The 23531-nt window shown below is 36.2% G+C and overlaps 1 protein-coding gene across 1 annotated transcript in view; it reads right to left on the reverse strand.

Moving 5' to 3' along the window:
* Positions 1-23531, reverse strand: part of ABCA13 (ATP binding cassette subfamily A member 13) — a 171639-nt gene that overhangs the window by 86751 nt on the left and 61357 nt on the right. The window contains exons 24-38 of the mRNA XM_041475876.1: positions 22670-22846; positions 20313-20613; positions 19371-19485; positions 17841-18170; positions 16849-16918; positions 15681-15815; positions 14137-14278; positions 12715-12744; positions 11243-11395; positions 10163-10381; positions 7820-8016; positions 6985-7142; positions 6361-6591; positions 1886-1951; positions 748-838 (exon numbers count right to left, since the gene is read on the reverse strand). Of these exons, the coding sequence (XP_041331810.1) occupies positions 748-838; positions 1886-1951; positions 6361-6591; positions 6985-7142; positions 7820-8016; positions 10163-10381; positions 11243-11395; positions 12715-12744; positions 14137-14278; positions 15681-15815; positions 16849-16918; positions 17841-18170; positions 19371-19485; positions 20313-20613; positions 22670-22846 (2415 nt within the window). The remainder of the gene's footprint in view (positions 1-747; positions 839-1885; positions 1952-6360; positions 6592-6984; positions 7143-7819; positions 8017-10162; positions 10382-11242; positions 11396-12714; positions 12745-14136; positions 14279-15680; positions 15816-16848; positions 16919-17840; positions 18171-19370; positions 19486-20312; positions 20614-22669; positions 22847-23531) is intronic.

Consider the following 23531-nt stretch of genomic DNA (forward strand, 5'->3'; position numbering starts at 1 on the left):
TCAAATATAAAGAAACATGGCAAGTATAGAAGCATGAAAATCCCAGAACCAATGTGAAAACATTCATCAACTTGATGGGTACTGACATTAGAGAACTTGAGTCTTGGATTTTGTAATGACATCACCTTATGACCATTAGTGACGATTAGTGATTCTTCTTATGGCGAGAATTTTTAAAAGAGAAAAATCTTCCTGAATTTTCAGAACCGTTTGCAAGAACCTCCTCCCAGGCTTGCAGGACAGAAAAAGTGAAAGTATGAAGGGTTTTTCCTTAAAACAAGATGTAAAGGAACCTAAAATAACATGCCACTTAAGAAGATGCATGATCTCCTACTACAAGGGGAACCAGCTTTTTATTTCTTCTTTTGAATTGTATGTGGATGAACATGAATGTACTTTTCTTAGAGTGCAGAGATTTTATATCTGTGGGATATGTCTGTAATATCCATTTTCAGTATGAGACATGAGGATAATTAGTTTCCAGGGACTGGCACAAAGCAGTAAGTCAATGCTGCTGCAGTGAGAGAATGCATGTGTACACAAAAGGGTAGGAAGATGACTGTGAAGGGAGACATAAAAACTACTTCTCAAGGCAAACACACAAAAAAGAAATTACCAGATGGTAGCAAGAAGCATTCTCCATTTGCTTGTGCATTCCTCACCTTTGGGAACTTCGTGCATGCTTACATTTGTGTTTTTGATCTTTATACATCTAATTGCTTCAGAAGGCACAAAATTTTTACTTACAGACTGATTCAGCACCACCTGTATGGTCCAGGTGTGTTGCCTGTGGAACATAGGGCATCTTCTCTGACTCCTGCAGCAGCCTCAGAAAAACCTTTCATGAAAGTAGAAAAAAGTAATTTAGAATCTATTTTCTAAAACTATTTTATATATATATATATATATATATATATATATCCTAAACCATCCAGACTGTCAGAAATTACTACTGACTGCTGTAAACACCTTGCTGGAATATGACTATAAAGTTAGTCAAGCTCTTCAGTTAAAATCTTGCGGATAAAGGAAATGAAATAAATGTCAATAGATGCAAAAACACCCATGCAAAACATTGCTGACCTATGAACACTACTATCTGCAAAGATTTTTCAGTAGACTGTCTGGCCTTGATTGACCTTTTATGCTTCTAAGCCTTGGTATGTGTAGGAACTCAGTTATTGCAGTTTCTACCAAGGAAACAGCTCAACTCTTTTCTGATGCTCCAGCTAGAAATCTATGGGCACAACTAGAACGGTTACCAAAGAGCTCTAGTTGTACTAGAACACCTAAATCTAATGTACAAAATCCTACAGAGCTGAGAACCTACAGATTCCAGGGAATTCAGAGTGTCTAGGGACACTCAGGAAACGTTCCTAGATATGTGCAAACACATGGACAACGACGTTACAGAAAGATATTGAAAGGACAAGGCAATCATCACAGACAGCCGAGGTGAACAAAGTCTTGTAAAACTGATACTGCAGAGAGGACTGTGCAACAATGTCTGTTTTGTAGCAAAACATTAGTATGCATGCGCCAAATTGGGTAGAGATGATAGGATTCTGTTACCTAAAATCACCATGAGAAAAACTGAAATTACTTTCTAATAAAAGCAACAATCTAAAAATATGCACTAGATTGAAATTGAAAGGTTTGATTTTTCTAAAGTAGGGGAATGCATGTCAGAAGGCACTTAAAATTATAAAAACCCAGCAGAATTCACCAACTTCATAATCATGAGGTCTATTTAAATGGTATATACACTTTGCCAAACAGATTTGGATTTGTGTTCAACCTACTATTTTTTCCTTAAACTTGTTTCACAGTTCTGTCCAAATAAAGCCCTTTGAATTTCACAGATATGCATTTCATTTATCTGTACCTCAGCCTTGCAGAAGCTTTCATAGTGAGCCTTATTCACACACTCCCCACTTCTTGTAAGCTCAAACTAAAAACACAATTAACATTTTCTTATCTTAACCTGAACTGCAATTTAAACAGTGATCTAAGAACCTCAAGTAAAAAAAATAAAAATTTACAGAAAATACAGGTACCATGATCATCTCAAATTAAACAGAAAAAGAACAACCAATTTTTTTCTTTGTCTTGATGAAAGTTTTCTTTTGCTCTTTCCTTTCTGTTTGGGTTGAGCTGCAAGACAGATTATACCCACAGTGCAACTTTCAGAAATCATTAAGAAACCATTTATTTCTTCCCACAAAAGAACCTGATCTCAGCTATAACAAAAAATTCCTTGTTTCCAAGGAGCTCATACAATAGACAATAAAAACCAGTCAATGTGAAGTATTTTATAGCTCTTAAAAGATATTTCTTGACTTTCTAAGGTCTAACTGTTACATATTTTGCTTAGTCAATATAATTGCCATTTAACAGTGGTTATTGATTGCACTTGTTACCTGCCAGCTTTCAGGGAACAACTTTGGCCATTAACAACTGCAAGACCAGAAATTTCTGGCCTGGTATTTCTGTATTACACCCTGGAGGCAGATCCTGACAGTCTAAAGCCACATTCTAATTTGTTATCTTGGACTTGCTTGCTGGTGGCTCTGAACACCAATTCTGTCAAGCAAACCAAACTAAACTGCAACAACTGAATCGCAGAATCACTGAATGCCCTGTGTTTGAAGGGACCTTTAAGATCATCTAGTTTCAATCCCTCTGCCATGGACAAGAGCACGTTCCAATGGCCCAGATTCCTCAAAACTCCATGCAGCCTAGTCTTGAACACTTCCAAGGATGGGAGATGCACAGCGTCTCTGGACAACCTGATACACTGCCTCACCACCATCACAAAACATAATTTATTCCTAATGTCTAATTTAAACCTACTCCCCTTTGTCCTGTCACTGCATGCTCTTGTAAAAAGTCCCTCTCCCTCCCATAGGCTCCCTTCAGATACTACAAGGTCACAATTAGGTCACCTCAAAGTCTTCTCCTCCTCCAGCTGAACAATCCTAACTCTCTCAGCCTTTCCTTAAGGGAGAGGTTCTCCATCCATCTGTTCACCTTGGTGGCCTCCTCTGCACTCACTCCAACAGTTCCCTGTCCCTCGTGAGCTGGGGCTCCCAGAGCTGGCTGCAGCACTGCAGGTGGGGTCTCACCAGAGCAGAGCAGAGCAGAGGGGCAGAATCCCCTCCCTCCCCTGCTGGCCGCACTGCTTTGGATGCAGCCCAGAACATGGTTGGCTCTCTGGGCTGTAAGTGCCCATGGCTGGGTCATATCCAGCCTCTCATCCACCAGCACCCCCAAGTCCTTCTGGCCAGGGCTGCCCTTGGTCTGTTCATCCCCAGCCTGTGTTGGTACTGGGGGTTGCCCAGACCCAGGTGCAGCACCAGCACTTGGTCTTGTTGGACCTCATGAGATTCCCACAGGCCCAATCTTGATCCTGTCTAGCTCCCTCCAGATGGCATCCTGTCCTTCAGGTGCGTCAACCACTTGGTGAAACCACAAAGTAACTACACATCTGTGGTTAGGACAATGCCTACACTACAAAACATTGCCTGCATATGTTTACTTCAGTGCCAAAACAGCTGCAGACACATTTTCTTATTTAATCTCATTAAGTCACTGTAGAGAGGATGTAGTTATACCCTAAAAAAAATAAACAAACCCACCAAATGCTTTTTAAATACATCCTCTGTCTGTTGTAGCTTCATTGACACATACTCTAATACAGCTATAAAGGCAGAAGGCCACCTGCATTGCCCAGTCCTCCCCATGGTATCCAGTTTTCAACATCCTCTTAAGAATGGGAATCATTAGGGACTACATTGTACAGAAGACATGATAATTTACCTGATGTTGCACCAGATATTCTGAGCAGAAGTGGTATTAGCCTAAAAATGTTATTAACAGAGTGAGTACCCTCTGAAACACACAGGTATGGAAAAGTCAGGATCAGACATCATGACAAAGAGACAGTATGTTCTTGCTACATTTAAATGAAGGTGTATTCTAGACCTCAGCAGAGCATCCTTTCCCCACATGCTTTAGCAATTGCTGCTTGCTCAGTTGGTCAGGGCATGGTGTTAATGACAGCAAGGTTGTGGTTCAATCCCCATGTGGGCCATTCACTTAAGACCAGGACTTGATGACCCTTTTGGGTCCCTTCCAGTTCAGAATGTTCTGTGAAATTCTGTAATTCTCTGAAACTGTTTTAATTTCTGTTTTGACTAGCAAGTCTCTATCTGACTAAGGACTTGTCCTTGTCAAGGACAAAAAGGACTTTTTGTTCTTGAGGAAACAAGTCTGGCCAAATGACAATATTACAGTGAAATACATTAATGTGACTGTGTCATCACCAGAATGTGTTGGAGCACCCTGAATCTCACTAGAAGGTGCACATCATTTCAAGGAGGTATATACCTTTCCCTGGAAAGTTTTGATGCAAACTCTCAGGTAATTTCAAAGAAAATAATTTAAAAGCAGTACTCAATTAACAAATTTTGACACATCTTATTTCGAAAAGGTGTTACAACTGTTTTGTTCTCCCCTCAAAGAACAGCAAGAAAGCAATAAGCTTTGAAATCTCCAGAGTTGCCAGAAAGTGAAAAAGCATCCTTCAGAGAGCTCTTAGTATACGCTTAACTTAATTAATTACCCTTCTATTCTCCTTTTGGTTCTGTCAACACTTCGGATTACAGGTATTATAGAATACACAAATACAAATGGTTGAAAAAGATATCTAAAGCCTAAATTTGAGCAAATATAATATTAGTGAGTTTTAAAGGTGTCAGAAACTGATTTGTTAGGACTTCAAGATTCCTCTGAAATATGAATGGAAGTCCATTTTCCCTCAGTGAACACGATTTTTAGAGAGTGTGAGTGTCCCTCAGAATAAAAAGAATAATGGTGAGTGTATAAGAGAATAAAAAAAATTATAATACATTTCTTCCTTTAAGCCCAGAGTTCTTTGTTTCCCGATTGAATTGCTTGAATACTGCTATTATGTGCTATCCTTTTAGTTCCCAATGCAAAGGGCTTTTGATAAGATAATAGAGAATTGAGGTTGTAATGACAACTAATCTCATCTGATGAGATGCAGACATGACAGAAATCAACCCAAATTAATGCATTAAATCTTCAAGCTGAAGAATGATACATTAATATCTAATATCACATTTAAAGACGTTTTTAACTTCCCCTTCACAGAACAGCTAAAAGTAACCTCTCAACTGAGTCACAGATTCAGCTCATTGAGGAATCTTCCTCACATCATGACAACTTCACATTTACTTTATACATGTCAGTTCTGGAAAGTCCTATGTTATCTCATGGGGATGTAACCCAAAAGTATTCTTAATACATACATTACTCCAAATCTACAATGTTTGGCAGTGAACAATATTATTCCTTATACCATGTTCATAATCCATCTTCTATATGAAAATAAAAACTTTTCAATATTTTTTATTTGCCTCATAGAATTGTATCTCAGGAATCTAATTTACTAAATATTAAATAAAATGTTTATTAAACTTATAAATTATGTATGATAGGACACATTAGTCTCCTATCATCACTTGAAGTGAAAAAAATTATTTCTAAAGGCTCTGTAGTACAGTACTTGGATAGTGGTGGTTTAGGGAATCTTGTTATTTAGAAATTATAGACAGGGTAAAAAGAGTCCAAGGAAGGGAAATAACCTCTTACTGACATGGCTATTTATACAGGGCTAAATTCAGAATTATGTAGATGCATAACAGACTCTCTTCCTCTGATCCATTTAGTATATGCACAGACATACATGTACATATATGTGTGTATATATGTTTATATAGACATATATCAAACACTTTCTCTCCCAGTATACATAGAAAATATTCTTTAGGTATTTCATCACACAGTTTGTCTAAGTCCTAAGCTTCAGAACTAGTAAGTTGAAATGTATTCTTAGCTTTTTTTTTTTTTTTTTTTTCCAGTCCAAAAAGCCACCTGAGCTGAATCACCAGACTTGAAAGCCCAAAGCTTGCTATGGGCTTAGGACAACACTGCTTCTCATAAAGTCAATGACACATTACATTTCTCTTAAGTTAATGCAGAAAAAAAAAAAAAAAAACATTTAAGGGTTACACAGTTCATCAGTCTTCACATTAGATTCTTAAAAGAAAAAAATATGCCGTAGTAGAGTGGGTACTGAAATTAACAGCAAAGCAAAACTTCACAGTATAGATTTTACCTGATTTGGGAGGATTTGTTTGTTTGTTTGCTTGCTTGTTTTTGTTTTGGGTTTTGTTTTTTTTTTAAACGTGCTTCTCACAAGAAATTGTGCAATAAAAAATACTGTCAAGATTCTCTAACCAAGAAAATGTCATTACACAGAAAAACTACAAGTACCTCTTCCAAAGTTGTGTCAGAAATGCCATAGCCAGTCACATGTAGATGCTGAAGGTTTTGATCTAAATCTTGGAAAAGACCTTTAAAAGAGGTCTTATCTGCCCTTTCTGGGATCACATAGGTCAGCTCAGTTCCACTGTTATCTTTCAAGAAGGCTTCTGGAATGTGGGTCTGTACCAGAGAAGTGACCTGAACAATGTGCTTAGGGTCCTGGATTTCAAACACAGAGGGCTATGAAGAAAGAAAGATAATCATGCAGAAAAAATGAAATATTACCAGAAGTATTGGTCTTACTATTAGAATGCATGCAGGAAAAATTCCACTGATGAAACTGCATCACAGCTGGGATACAGAAACTACCTCCCAGGAATAAAGGACAGTGAGACAAGCCCATTTTCAGCTAAATACTGACACTCACCATTTTCAAATATGTCATTTTGTTCATCTAAATAGCAATAATAATACCACCCACCCAGAACAACCAAGGAAGCTGATAAAAACCTGTTTTGTGGTTCTCCAATAATCATATTACTAAACATATTACTCCCTGGCAGGAACATACATCTCCCTTAAAATGTACTTGGCCGGCACTCTCCAGTTCAGTACCGTACATTTTTAACTTACCTTTTTTATGAGTGTTAGACTGTGTCCCTGGCCATATGTCTCCCTCAGATAAGAGGGAGAGCCACAGCACCTCAGCTGGCCATGCTGCAGGATGGCAATGCGATCACTGAGCACCTCGGCCTCATCAAGATGGTGAGTGGTAAAAATCAGGGTACAACCTGCACAACAAAGATTGGTACATGTCTACAAAACCTGGCTTCTAGAGAAATCCCTCACAAGGGTCCTTTAGCCCTAGGCAAACATATTTTCAGGACTCTTCTAAATCTTAACTACAGGATGCAAACAAAATATGCTGTCAGAACTATGAATTGAGTTAGATTCAATTCTAAACTTACTTTGCCCTGTTTTATACAAAGCAAACATTATTAAGGCTTTAGAACCTCTAGTTTTAAAAGCTTAAGAAACTCCTTAAAATTGCATAACAGCAGTGTCTCTTCCAATGGATCGCTCAATGTGAGTTATTACAGCTAATTGAATGCTCACTAGCTGAAGAGTTTGCTTCCCACAATCAATTTTAAAATTAGCGTAGCAGACTGACAATGAATATATTTTAATTAGAAGTATATAAGCACCTATATACAGGTATATGCAAAATAGGAAATGGAAACCAGAAAGTAATTTTGATAAGCTGAAGAAAGGTGACAAACTTCAGGATAGGGCTTAGGACTAAGCTCAGTCTTTTTTAAGATTGGACATCTTTCTGTGCAATAGCAGATAATTCTTGTAATACCATTTGACTTGCCTTAAAGTTACCAAGATCAACTTAATGTTTCCTCAGAAATTAATGTATTTAGCTTCTGAGAAAATAAGAAAATGATGTGCATAAACTTTGTACCAGCTTTGTACTTCAGAAGAACATCCCAGATACTACGGCGAGAGCATGGATCTACTCCACTGGTGGGCTCGTCCAGAACAACTGTCTTTGAGTTTCCAATGAAGGAGATGGCAATTGACAGCCTCCTTTTCATTCCCCCAGAAAGGGCTCCAACAGGTTTGTACTGATGTTGGGATAAATCTACATCTTCCAGAGCTCTGAAATAGGAATACAGAAGCAGGACCAATTTTGAAAATGCTTTTCTAGTCACATTCTGTCCACTCAGAGAACAAGTACTGAAAAGTCATTGTAAATGGAAAGCAATAAAATCACTACCTCTGTCTGATTATATACTTTCATAACAAAAACAAATAGGAAAAAAAATATCTACTACAAAGCATAAATGCTTATCATCCTCAGATGCACAGATTTTAAATAATATTGTAAAGGAAAATTTTAAATTAAAGATAATAAAATTAATACTATTTTTTCCAACAACTTCAGCAAATTACAGATTATAGTCCCTTTAAATAATTATAAAGACTGCTAGTTTTGTGAAATAAAATGATAAGAGATCCCTGGGTAGAATAATACTATCTAATCAAATCTAATCTAATTAAAATCTAATCTAATTCCTATGTTAAGGACTGGGAGATATCTTACAGATGTTTCCAATTTGGCCCTTGCTCTTGCAAGATGCTGATCTTGCATCTGAGCATGGAAATGGTATGGAAACATGATTAATAAAGGCAACACTATAGGCCTTTAACGTATTTTTCATCACACTGAGCATACAGTCACTGACCTAAGAGCCTTCTATCAGCTTGGCAAGCAAGACATAGAAGGCTTAACAGTCCTAAGCTAAACTCCTGAATCATTTCAGTGAATATGCAGTCTGAGTGAATAAATGATGCCATTTATCCTGAGAGAATTTCAAATTTTCAAAAAAACACATTTCAATGTTCTGTAGATATATAATGAGAAAAATTATTCTTAATCTCTTCAGAAACCTGCTTTTTTAGTTAATAAAAAGCTTTTGCTTAATTCTTTTGTTGCTTTTCTAATTTCTCTGAAGTCTTTTAAAGCATTTGTTGCCTTTAAAAATCATTTTTCTTAGTAGCAAGGCCTGCAGAGTTTTGAGTGTTCTCCTGTGCCATTAGCATGACAGACTGCTGCTAGAATTACAATTCAGCAGTCTAAGTACATTAAGATACAGAATATTATTTCACATCAATTTTAAACCATTTAGTAAGTTTGTTTTTTCTCTGTAGTTCTTGAGAATTCCTGCTGTTGTTTCTGGAGAGACTATGGTGTCCACATCTGAGTTTGTTCAGATTGAAATTTAAAAGTAACAGGCTTTTATGATTGCTCTCAAAAAGGAAAGCCACTTTGCCAGAAATGCCTCTGGATATGCCTGATTGTACACTTAAGGAGAAGTCCCATCAACCTGACATTTGTTTCCATTGAAGCATGGAAATGCCCAGCCCTTCACAGAGTCTAGCATGAATCAGAAGGTAAATGCAAACTCTTCAGACAGCCACACTGTTTGAAAAGCACACCTTTTATTTCTGAAGTAGAATAAATGCAGTTTGCTATTAATGCACCAGATCTCAGCTTGTACAGTTTACTAGTTAGTTTAATATACACCAGGAAAAATTAAGATCTAGTCCTGCATTGAAGAAGTATCAGCAAAAAAACACTAGCAATTGTTTAGAACCTGACAAGTGGCAAATACTCTCAGTTCATGTCAGAGCTCTGGCTTATTTTTGCTATTGCATTTTTCATTTTTAACCCTATCATTTATTAAAAATATTTCAAGGCTGGATTTGGCAAAGGAAAATGAGGTGGCTTTAAAAATATTGTAGCAATCACTGCCTTTACCTGGATTTTCTGGTTTTCTAAACTTCCTTCTGTTGCAGGTGAAGGAATACAGGACAATAAATATATAAAGTCATTTTGTTTATTTACTTAAAAACTTGGGGCAAGCACAGCAGTTTTCTTTCTATCTGCTTCTCCATCAAGGATAGAGGTGAGGCAGACAGCATGAGGTGGAACCCCTGCAACTTTTACAAGGCTAACCACCTCCTCTCCAGTGAAAACATCATTATTTGATGGTTCAGTATACCAGGTTTTTAAACATTGACAGCTCCTTCAACAAGTATATTCGAGTAATAGTTAGACACTAGGAAATCTATTTTCAAGTCATGATTTCAGAATATGAAATGTGACAAAAACTCACAAAACCCTGCAGTTTCCATTGTTTTTTTCTTGTAAGTTTTGCATTTTCTCTTTTTTATTTGGGTGGCTTGCAACAGTCATTACCATTTTACTTGAGAGTTTTCAAGAAACGGAAGGAAAACTCACCCACTGACTTGCTCATCCAACTGTTCCTTTGTCCACCCTGGTGCCTTCACTGACCCATAAAGCAGGAGATGCTCTCGTACCGTCAGCGTGTTGAACAGGACATCGTACTGGGGACAGACACCCAGCTCTGTCCTGATGGCAGCCAGCTCAGTCCGGATGTCCTTCCCATCAACAATAATGGTACCAGAGCTTGGTGGATACACACCAGTCAACAGGGATCTGATATAAGAAAAGAAAAAAAAAAATCAGCAAGATAACCTGCAATTAGCTCATCACTTAGATATCCTGAGGCATGTTTTAACATCCTTAGAGTAACACCAATTCAGTCGAGTATAGTTATAGAAGTATCACTAATGTTTTGGGTTTGGGCTTAGCTGCTTTTTAGTTTTGGTGGCTTTTTGGGTTTGGCTTTTCTTTTTGGTTGGTTGGTTGGTTTGTTGATGGGTTTTTTGTTTTGTTTTTTTGTACATGATCTCAAGAGTTCCTAACTTCTCCTCCTCCAGAGACAAATCTTTTTTTTCTTCCCAAGCAAATCTAACAAGTGGTTGTTTCCTTCTTCACATGGGTATTCTGTAGGTCCCACCCCGCTTCACTGGATTAATGAAAGCTGATTATAGCTAACAGAAAGGTAGAAACAAACTTCTTAGTTGAGACATTTCGAAAGTTAATTTTTCATTTCATTACTTTCATTTCTGGTCAACTGCCAAGAAAGAAGTCCTCTGCAAATTCTAGGGACAAAAACACCATAAAACTTCATGCTCTCTATGTGATAGGTTGCCAAAAAAGAACACTCCAAGATGTGTTCAACTCCACAACCAGACATGCCCAAGTCCTACTTAAGGTGTTCCTGAGATATCACATCATGGTTTAAGTGGCACAGAGGACTCAGTTCTCTACTCATTACATTCCTTTCATCATAGATATAAAACCTCCACTTTCCATGAGCTTTGAGCAGTTTATCAAATATTTATCTGGGGGGGGGGGGGGGGGAAAGCATAGCAAATAGTTCACAGAATTTTAAACTGAAAAAGCATAGCAGAGATCAGAGGGGACAGTAACAGCATTAAAAGTCAGGCTTACATAACCGTTGTCTTTCCAGCTCCATTAGGTCCCAGGAGTGCAGTTATCTGGCCCTTATGGAAAGTGAGGTTGAGATCTTTGACAGCCGCCTTCTGACCATCCAAGTGCTCTTTGGTGAGGGACAGCAGCACAACACCGATGGTGGCTCCTTCAGTGCAAGGGACTTTCCAGCCCTGAGGTGCTGGGTCTGTGTGGGGAAAAGTAGCAGAACAAGCAGGTTGCTGAATCTAAGCATGCATTTGTGCATAAAAGGAATAAAAAAATAACTTAATTTCTCCTACCATTTACAAAAGCCTAGAACAGATGTTCAAATTGACTGAACTGACATAAACTACACTGAAATTAAACTTATCACACCAACTAATGTTTGCTAAGAATTTGGCCCATTTGTTATGCCAAGTAATGTGCATGTCTACATATGTCTTGATAAAGTCATAAAATAGGCACTATATTTTATTCCTAGTAAAAGAAATACTTATAAACATTACTTGAATCATTTTTTATGCCCTTAAGCATTAGAAAATTCTACCTGCATAAGCTACTTCATATATGTCATCCAGTTTCAGGCACACAATATTGACATAATATTCACAGGCACAGGCAGTTAATCTTCTCAATTCCCCTCAGTCAACTAAACAAAGCAGATCTCTGAAACAATTCAGAGCAGCAGCCTAGTCCAAGTGTAATTCAAAGTGCTCAAGGCAAGCAGATATCCAGCAGCTTTCTAGCTGTGAGGTAACATCCTCAGGAAACTGAGATGCCATATGACACCAATGAAGTTGCCTTCCTTTCCATGTCAGGTTTGCACTACTTTCCAAACACAAGCACAGTCAACTAGCAGCCCCATTACATTATTCATGTTTACTATTTTATTGACTCATTACTACTTAGAGATCTGGAAGTGAGTTGGTTTATTTTATTTCTAAGCAAAGGCAAGCCAGACTGGAATGTTAGTCCAAAGTAACAAACTTTTATGCCTGAGAATTATGAGAAGAGAGAACTATCTTTATGAATAAACATATATATAAGATATTTATGGCTTATATTTATATTCTTTGCAATACTTTTATGTAAATAAAATGCAAGCATTACAAGAACAGAGAACTATCCTATACATAAGGTGCTTGAATCGGATAAATCAAATTATAAATTAAAAATACATAATTATTTCAAAGATTGGTTTGTTTACACTGTGAATGAAGAAGTTGTTTTGCCGCTTTCACACTCCATTTTAAGCTTCTGACAAAAATTCTTTCTAAACTTGAGGTCACTTGCTAGCAAGGTACTACCAGCAGTTGTGACATTGCTGAGATCTCCTACCCATGCACCTCTCTTCCAGGTACCTTTCTGCTGTTTCCTAGATTTGCATTCTTTAAATTAACAAAAAACCATTCAAGTGCAGAGGGGCCTCAGACAATGTAGCTCAGGAAAGACACAGACGGAGAGCTCCAAGTTCTTTGCAAGCACTAAATTGATTACCCTGGGAGTTCTCCAAAGGGGAGCTCCAAGTGGGTATGCAGCACCCTGGTTACTGCCAGCCCTGCTGTAGTTCCAGTTCCAGCTGGCAGGACCTGTGCTCCCAGCTCTTCCCTCACACACCTCTGATTTCCTAAATGTTCCCTCTGGGACCAGCCCTTAGCTGGGCTGTATGGAACAAGTGAAGAAATTGCCTAGAAGAAAGTCACTTTGCTGTTCCTAGAAAATTCTTCATGGCTGCTTTTATTTCATTGTCAGTACAATGACACACAATTCTTTTAAAGGACAGCAAGCTCCTTTGCTGCAGAGAGTTTTAGCATTCACACACAATTTGCTATCAACCACATGACATGAGGAAATCACTTAAAGAATTTGAGCCAGAAACCACACTAAAACTGGTCAGGCAGAGAAGTCTGTTTTCTGCAAATTATGTGGCGTACCCAGAAGGAAACTCTGGAAATCCTCATTTTATGTAAGGACCAAACACAATTGTCTTAACAAAATGAAGTTGTTCCAAATTGCAGAAATTCAGACAAAACTAATACAAAAAGTTTTTCCACAAGGGTTTAAAATGAACTTCAAGACATTTTGAAGCCTGCTCCAATCTAGGAGACACCTGAGCAACTGCTGAGTTGTTCAGCTTCTTCACTTATGCTACAGACAGCTGGATCATTTCTAAGATATTGTAAGTCCCAAAAAAGCACAACAACCCATCATGTTGTTCTAAGGCCCAAGCTGGAATACAGGTGAGAGTAACTTACTCCTTCATTTCCAAAACATAAACTAAATGTGGGAACATCCTTAAAGGGACTGGGGAGGGGGGGAAAAGGTAAAAAATCTGAATTAATTGTAAGCAAGTGAACATACATAGAAGAGCAGTGAAATTGGAGGCCAATAAAAAATTAGTTACAATAAGAGCTTTCTAGACAAAAGGCTAAGAAGCAGAGACAGAAAGAACAGTGATTATCAAAGAGGAAGATTAGAAAAAGAAGGGAAAGAAATGAACAAAGTTCATTTTTCCACTGAAACAAGAAGGAAATTTTTAAAAAGTTAATAAAGACCAACATGTTTCAGATTCAGTAAGAGTATGAAAGGGTTCAGTGAATTCCAAAAGATCCAAACAAAGCAAAGGGGCAGTACACTGGGACAGGATGACCCAAGAGATACTTATTTTACATCTTTCAAAGAGTTTTCTTAAATATTTCTGTATAATAATTTTCACAGAATGAATCAATCATTCAGGAGGTAGCAAAATGTAACAGTTACAATATAATAGTCATAGTATATACTACATAATGAAAGAGAAAAAGAGATAAGATGTAAATATATAATACAGGACCAAGCAATGATAAAAGCAGATTGACTATGACTAGCACACCATTCAGAAAAAAAACCCATTGCTCAAATTCTATTACTACAAACCTTTTTCTTGGAAGTTTTCATTGAAGAAAAACATGTTAGAATTCAGATAATGTCTCTTGCTTCTCTCTGTACCACACAGGTTCTTCCAGTAGGAAACAGTAAAGGGAAAATACCACTGGTTCTTCAATCCAAATCTTCCTATGTTAGAATTGTGATATAAACTGTTGAAAAACTTATAGTCATTTTGCATCTTTTTGTAGACTATAAATGTCCTATTATTGCTTACAATGAGTTGGTTAAACCATTTAATTAGCCCAAATATTTTTTCTATTTAAAAATGTTAATAAAGCGCAAAAAAAAAAAAAAAAAAGTTATTTGGCCATAAAACCAGGTCCTTCCATAAAATAATCAAGCCTCAGTGATGCTTTACCCTGTTTCCAAATCAGCTTCAAAGCGTAACAGAATCATAGACCTAACATAATCTTGTAACCCATAGGGAAGAAAATGCACCAAATAGCCTACCAAGTGAAAGAGTCTATATTTTTTATTATAAAAATTGTCCATTGCACCACTTCTTCCATTAATATCTGCAAAATGCAAACAAACCAGCCACCAAAAGAAACACTAATTGGGGCACACACACAAAAAGGGCAAAAACGCAGTTCTGTATATAAACTAACCTTTGGCAGTGCCTGATCTTTTCAGACATTACTTACCCATCACACAGTACACACTCTCTCTGTTTGGAGTGTCATTATGTTGACACTGAAGGTCAAGTGTCAATTGAAGATGAAGTTTTTTTAATTCAGTTGCACATTTCACCCACCTCTATCTTTCAAGGCAAAATAAAATTTAATTTAATAAAGAAAGAAATACAAAGTAGCCAGAAGAAAAAGCCACATAAGCAAGTCAGAGGAAAGGTAAATCATCAGAGGAAAGGTAAAACACACACTGAGGCATGAGGCCATGATTAAAAATACATCAACCAACTCAATAAGACTTATAAAACTTGGTTCATGAAAAAATTTAAATAAACACACCACTACTTTCTGAAGATATACTTGAAAACCAATTTGTTTTCTCGATACACTGGACTGTGGACTGATTGGGAACAAGATACAGTTACTGTGCTGTCTGAAGTTTTTTTGATCCCAAAACATGCTGTTGTTCATGGATTTTAGCCCAGGTACTGACAGGAGATTCACCACTTTTCCAGGAAGTTTTGCTTCTAGACTAAGCTCTTTTACTGTGATGATCCAATAAATTCCTAATTCTACCAAATATTTGGCATACCCATCAGCAAACAAAAGATATTTCATGCCTGGCTACAAATTCTAGTCCATGAGTTAGCACTAGTTGGTATTTATGTATTTAGGAAGATGTTGCTTCCCAGTCCCTAAAGAAAGTCAGACAGTTTTGCACAACAGAACCATAACTCAGAAAAATACATATTTTTGTTTTATTTGCATAAAGCCAAGACAATGCCACAATAAGTGCTTCCTATGGTGACTGAATGTTTACATTGTGAAGATATGAATGGATGAATAATATTAAATAATTTCTTCAAAAACATGAGATAAGAACAAGCCTATGATCTTACCAGGAATAATATTGCTGAAATACCAGCCACCTACAAAATATAAAATGGAGTCAAAGAACATCATCCAGCACATCCATCCAAAGGTCATGTATCCTCCTTGTGCCGTTGACTGGTGCAGATTATCCCACTGAATTCCTGGTAGTAATAATAATGATTTTTTTAAAGGTCAAAGCTAGATCAGCACAGCATTAAAGATCACAACACATCAACACCACACACTTCTGGGCATTTAAGCACTGGCACAAGACAAACTATAGCTAATAACAGTAATCCTAATGAACAGAAAAAAAATTCTATGCCTCTACAAGCCTGTGTTTAGAACAGCAGGTGACACTGCTGCTGGGAAAATGTAGGGAAGATGTTTTAGAAAGGGTTGTTTATGAAGTTTTAGCTGGCCCTTAATTTGGCAAAAGAAAAAGAACTACAACACTGACAAAATGAATCGGGCTTTAAGCCACTCTGCTATTATAAAGAAAAGGATTACACAAAGTTTAATGTCATTTCTATTATGCTAAATCTGAAGATTTAAATCTGTGAATTCTAACTAAGAAGCATTGTGTACATTGACTGCATTTAGAGGTAAACATGAATGAACTCACTGAATAATTGCTTAGTAAAATTATTACATTGCAGGAGACACGAAAGGAAAAAAGAAGGTGCAAACACTAGTGCTACAGAAAGGTACCATACTGCTAAAAGGAAAACAAAAGTAACAAAGTTGTAAATTTATTAATAATATTGCATTTTTTAAACTGAACATGCCACTTGGTTTGCAGTACAGTGGATCATGATATTGCTTCTACAATTCTTTTTCCACAATTGCCAAGGAAAGCAGTTTCTCCCAAAACACATTTTGCCCTTCCTTCAGTAAAATGAGTCATTTTGATGAAGTGTCTGGTGGGAAATTTAAGCAATATAGTCTGCAATTTTCTCTTCCACTCTTACAAACTGTTGTACCATTATGACACGTTTTCAATAGTTTGAAATATTCACTGTCATGAATATTGTTCTTGCCATAACAGTAAAAAAAATTATTACATCCATTATATCTGAACTTGATCCAGCTTATTAATTTATTAGAGATTTTTCAGAACAGACTGGAAAACATTTCCAACTGTAGTTTTTCAAATAATAATTACAAAGCTTTTCTCCTAACCAAAGACCTTACCTATTTCTTGGCCCTCAAAATATGTAATGAAAAATATTCCTTGCCCAAAGGCGGTTGTAGAAAGGAGACACTACAACATCAGAGGAGAAAAAGCATGTGAACATCAAATAAAAACACACTGTTAACAAGTTCCATGAAATAAAATATATTGTGATACTAAAACCAAGCACAAACTATATAGACCTTTTTTTTTTCCTCCACGTAGGCTAATGGTTGCTATTTCATTTTATGTTTTAACCATACTCCCCCACAAACCTTGGCAGTATTTGCTCCACCTAACAGAGCTCCCCTGACCTAGTTACTAATACAGGAAAGTGTTATTTTATCTGACCAACTGACACTGAAAAAACAAGCATTTTTTAACAGTGTATGTATTATTCCACCAGCCTAATTTACTGAGTTTTTTTGAAATAGTGAAGCCATAATGTGTGAAATATGTTTTCTTTATATAATGGTGATACTTGATGTCACATTCAGGGATATGGTATTTTAGCACAGTACACAGACATAAAACAGGCTATGGAATACATAGAACAGGAAAGGACCTGAAAGAACCTACACCAAAGAAGCACACACCTCAGATTATATGGCTGGACAAATTTCTGTTCTATTCTCCAATTATATTAACAGAAAATCAATCACTAGTTTTTTTTCCAAATAAATAATGACTTTGAAAAGTGGCATGTCATCACCTGATCTTGAAAATAATGTTACAAATATTTTGAGGTCAAGACATTAAGAGAACTCATGAGTATGAGGAATGCAACTTCCTGATATTTTCTGTAGATTTACAAAATTACCCTGGCACATTATTTTTCATTCCTTTCTATCTCTAAATATTTTCTTAGTTGAAGATTTATTAGTGTGATTTATTTCCAATAGTACAAAAGCCAACACAAGAAAAAATAAATACATTATGGTCTGAAGTTTTGAAACTATAGAAATTCACAGCATAGTTGGAGGAGGAAAATTACAAAAGAAGAAGTATTTACCATTATAATCTGGTTGGTGAAACTCAGCTGGTTCTGCAAGACCAACAAAACTATGTAGGGTAAAAAGCTGATCATATAGACAAGGCTGGCACACAGAGCTGCTGTATCGGCACTGCTGAAAAACGCTCCCAAAAAGTAGCTTAACATGATGACTGTAACTCCAAATTCCAGGAGAAAAAGGAAGATAAGGAAACCATTGCTATATGCAAAGATACCACTTGCTTTTAAAATGATGGCCAGAGCACAGCTGCTTACTGTGAGCACAATGACATTCTCCAAAAACCAAGCAAAGAAATGAATGGCTGGATACACACCCATTGTCTTCATATACTGCAAAACAACAGAGCAGAGAGTTAAAGACAGGAAACAAACTTGATTTTCCTTTTTCTTTTTTAAACAAAACATTTTTGTCACCGAGACACTACCAGCTTCCCAAAGGATGCCATCTTCCCCTTAAATTTCTTGTTTCTTTGCCCTTGTGCTGTGCTCTCTCCTGGATCAGACTGATTGAACAGGGCGGTCTCTGAGATCATCACACATGAGCACAAGGAATCACCATGCTCTGCAAAACTCTCTTTTGCGTAGGGTTTCAAAAGCAGAGGTCAGATTACTGGTTCTTCCAGCTAGGATTTTGCCTTTTCATACTCTAAAAAGTACTGAGAATATACCACAGCAATATACGTACAAATATTTTTTTCTGAGCCTGTTGCTCTTCTGAAAGAGGCATACAGTTTATAACCTTTATGTATTACCAGGCAAATAATAATTTAGCCAGATATGAAGTACATCCCTCTTTTTCTAAACATATGCTTTTGGATACAAGCTAATAAACCTTTGAAGCAGTTCTCATAAAATCATCAAAATTAATATTAAGTTGATTTAATATTTTGGAGCATTAAAAAAGCTTACCTTACAACAGAAAGATTAGAGAAATTAGATAATTCCTTAATAATTCCGCAAATTAAAATTTTTACTCAAGCAGTAATTCTGCTGATACAGTGAAATTAGTGTAATTCATTAAAAAAGTGTATTTATCCCTATAGAAAATGCATCACAAGGACCCTGTCCTTCCAAATGCTTAGCACCTGTAAAGACTGGCTGTTAATAGAAGCAAATAATTGTCTCTTTTTTCTTTTGGTATGCAATTTCCCTTTTATTTCTGATAATTACACAGTTTATAATAAATTCTTACCTTATTTTAGGTAGTTTTATCATTACAGACTACATAGAGCAAAATATGAAAAATAATCCAAAACAAAAATCATTCTAATCACACGGCCTTTCCAAATAACACTTTCCAGCTTCAACTTTTGCTTGTTGCTTTTTGTCTCACAGACAATATTTGCATACTTTTGCTCAAATAATGTTTTGAAACCAAGTTGGCAGCTAGAACTAGGGCTTACTGCCCAGAGGAAACAAGTGAAAACAAAGCCATCTGGATTACGAGTACTTAAAAGTACTTCACAACTTTTGTATTTCAGTGCACCTAAATAAATAAATTTTCTTTTCAGAGGTTAATCTACCTCTTACCTCTTCTAGATGAATTTCTCTTTCATAAACCAGCTTGCGAACCATACCAGCAACTGAAACCATCCATGTTAACATCATCATGAGTGGGAAAAAAAACCCTATGTTGTTCAAGAATCTATGAAAGAACAAATATGAGGAGTTGTCAGCCCACAAAGGTAAACTATTTTCTGCAGAATGTTAATAGGTTAATACTGGAACTGTTCTCAAAATAAGATCTAACATGAACAATGATATTTATTCCTGATCTGGTTAGAATTATTTATTTTTTATGTAACAAGCTAAATGTATGTACTGGTACAATATTATTATACTAATTTTATATATTATAATATTTTAAACCATAGAGCTGATATAATTACTCTTTGGGGCTCCATTCAAAATCAAACAAAATTCAGATTTGTGTTGATGGCAAGTAATATATTTGGACAACAAGGAATAATATGACCCAGTCAATTTTCACTCCACTTTAACAAATTTATTACCATTGACTAATGTTAAAACCTAATAGTTGGGATGTTTTGATGGTTTTACAGAGAACAACCCTACACTTTTATTTCAACAACTTCACCCTTCAAGGGACCAATTTACAGTTTGTGTTCAGGACAACTAAGGATTTTAAAAGGGATCTCTTACAATAATTTAAGGTAATTGCGCACTATGTTGACACAGCCTCTGTCCAGCAGACTACTCCACATTATGGCTGCAAACATTTTGTAGGGGATCATTTGCCAGACCAACATTGTATAACATGTTATGTTAAACACAGCTGTTGGGCAATATTTGCTCTGCTGTAATACATCTGGTATTGGATGTACTTGTTTAAGCCTGTGTAGAGATACACATTCACTCACTGAAAAGTGGGAATGTAGTAGGACCCCAAGTTCTTTAGTACTAATCTAACAAGGAAAATACATCAAATTAAAAAGCTGAAATTTTACTTACAGATCACTGGTATGACAAGGGTAAGGCATGGCTTGCACCTGAATTGCTGTTTCTGAGGTGTCTGTCCCAGTCTGTGCTGAAATAATTGCCCTTTCAATCATATCTTGCAGAGGAATAAAGACATGGTTGTATTTAAACCCATCAGCTGGCAACTTGTGGGGGTGGGATTTCCATGTTGGATTTTTAATCAAATCTGTTCTCATGCTGTAGAGAACACTGGTTCTAATTGTATATGAAATGCGTCTTGGAAGGAGATTGCTGGAATCTTGCTTCTTGTCCTCTGGTGTACTGAAGAGGATACCTGACATAAGAAAGGAAGCTTCATAACTAAGCTCATATAATTTATGCTATTTCCATAGCTAACTCATGGCTAATTACCACATGATATAGGATGCATTAATCTGTCAGGGCAGGCCTCCAAACTTTCTTGATCCCAAGCCCAAAAATGGCAGGTTTCAGAGACACATTTTTCACATTCATGAATATGAAATGTAAGATGATTCACATGATAAATGGGTTCATAAAAATAATTTTTATCTGAGGTGATTTGTCTTTTTTTGAGCTACAGTTTTCGCTTTGCATCCACATTTAGTCTTTTTTGGGGGACTGATATCAGTTCCACAGTAAAAGCAGCAGCCATAAAATTTGTGCATCAAAGCATCAACAGCTTTCATAAGTAGGTGACAAAGTAAACAGCACCAACCCACTAAAATATATTCTGATATTAATCTTTAAGTCAATTGCAGAAGTTCTAGTTTAGCACAGCAGAATTTGCATATTTGTTTTCTCTAGCTCTCTATAAAGGAAAAGAAAGCCCAACCAAACAGAGGAAAGCTTAACATGTAGCTGTAAAGATGAAGCCAAATACATGAAACTGCTTGTGTTCTCTTTTTGTGTGATCCAGACCTTTTAGGACTTCCAGATAAATTCTAAGTGTTGCCCCTTTCTTCTCTGGGAAAAGGGAGAGATAGCTTACCTACCAGCTGGTTCTCTGAAAGATAATAAAATACAGAATACTTTACTCTAAACCCGATTTCTTTCAACTGGCCAATATCATTTTTCCATTTACACAAACAGTTGATTTTCTAAGAAATTCCATGAAGCTATGAAGGCTCTGAAGACCACAAAAAAAAAAAAAAAAAAAAAAAAAAAGAAAGGAAAATTCTATTCCAGTTTAATGTCTTTCTATGGAAAGGAATGTATGCCTACATCAGAGGATGTAACATTGACATGTTGGACACATTATATTCCTTAGAACACCATCTCCTAATAATGTGAGGAGATAATTAGGCCAGAGAACTGAAAAATACTCACACAAAATGTCTTTACTTATATTACTATATGATCCTTCCCTAGGTAAGTGGAACAAAAATGAAACTATAATTTGGTAATTCAGTTTTCTGAGGGCCAAGACTTATCTGTCCATTTCTTTCCTTAAAGAGACAAACAGTTTGCCTTCTCTGAAGTACTTCTGAGCAATTCTCCTTGTCTCAAGGTATAGCCTGTTTGTTTCATATTGATAGAGGGTGGCAATTGCCAGGGTACTGTAGATCACAAAACAAGCATGAGATTCCAGACTGAACAGTTTCCTTCTTTACAAGTGCTTTCTCATGTCTTCTGTTGTACACTTACAGGCATAAGGGGGACAAAACACCCCAAAAAAGATAGTGGGAAAATGTTGTGGAACACTTTTTATAGACTTAAAGGAGCCTCTCTTTTGGAAACACTACCTGCAATCAACAGCATTTTCTGCAAGACAAGTGCATATGTTAAGGGAAAATATTCTTGACTTTTAAAATCTTTTGTAAAATTAATTGATTCTCAGCAACAAGCATATAATGCAGGAAAAAGAGAAAAAGTGTAATCCCAAGGAAGGAAATAAATACCTTAAGAACTCATTTACTCTAAATAAACAAACTAATTTGTCTGAGGGGTTGGTTTAAGAGTAAATCTTAACAAATGCCCTTTCTTTCCTCCTTTTTGAAAAGTCCAGAATATAAAGAACAAATTTTGAAAGGATGTAAGCAAGATGACCTTGTCATCTTGTTAAGCTTCCTCAGTATTCCACATTTTTTATCTTTTTCTTCTTTATATATTTACGACCATTCTTTTAAACATTTTGACAGAAATAAGAGACTCCAAGGATTCATTCATTCAGCCATTCCACAGTTAAAACAGTATAATTAGTCTTTCCAGCTTACATTACAGCATTTAAATGTGCTTTATGTTGACTGTATTATATGTGATTTAATGCACGCTTTGAAACTGTGTAACCTTTACCTACCTTATCAATAAACAGACAACAAATACAAAGTCTGAGATTTTCTGTAAAAATACATTTTACATAAGGTACTTACTAGCCAAAAGATTATTTTCCTGGATGAGTTCATGAGCCTTCTCCTCCAATTTCTCTATAGAGTCAAAAGGCTGGAAACGGTCCAGTAACACACAGGAAGAGATATTTACAACAAGCCGTGTCAACAGGTCAATCTGTTTACTTGCTGAGCTGTTAAGCATCTTGTTCGTCATAGTTTCTAAGATAAGGAAAAAAATAGGACTTGCTTAATTTTAATAATCAGAACAGAAAGGTATGTTATCACTTGCACATCCTATGAGACTAAATCCTCACTGTATTAAAAAAAAAAAAAAAAAAAAAGTAGCTTAAAAGACACAGAAATTTTAGTTTGAACTTGTGGAAGTGCAGTTCATGTTTCAGTGTCTTTTACAAGCCCTCATCTGTTCTTTCCTTCAATTTCAGAGGAATAAAAATGTAACAAATTCTAGCAGAGTTACAGAAAGAGTCCACACCCTTGAACCTTTTCTTATGTTTCTATAACTACTCCCACAAATACAAGGGAATTACTGTACTTCAGATATCATAAGATATATTAATCTGTCATTTAGCAACATATCAACCAGTTCTTTTCTCCTTGATACTGTGAATATTTCAAGAATCATGTTAAATAGAGCATAAGCATTTTGACAGGAGTCCTACATTTAAAAGAATCTGAAAAAGTCTAATAATCTCTTCATTTTTACTTTATCTATGGATCCAGGAGGAACATATACTTCAATCAAAACCTGGTTTCTAAAAAAACTCAACCTTTGGAGGAATTCAAATCTTCATCCATTGGTAGGGAATGTAGGGAAAATGCTATATCCTTATGTTTGAAAGAATAATCAGAAGGACAGCATGCTATCTGGATAGAAACATGCTAT

The sequence above is a fragment of the Pyrgilauda ruficollis genome, unplaced genomic scaffold, assembly GCF_017590135.1.
Source record: "Pyrgilauda ruficollis isolate IOZ18807 unplaced genomic scaffold, ASM1759013v1 scaffold37, whole genome shotgun sequence".
Taxonomy (NCBI): Eukaryota; Metazoa; Chordata; class Aves; order Passeriformes; family Passeridae; genus Pyrgilauda; species Pyrgilauda ruficollis.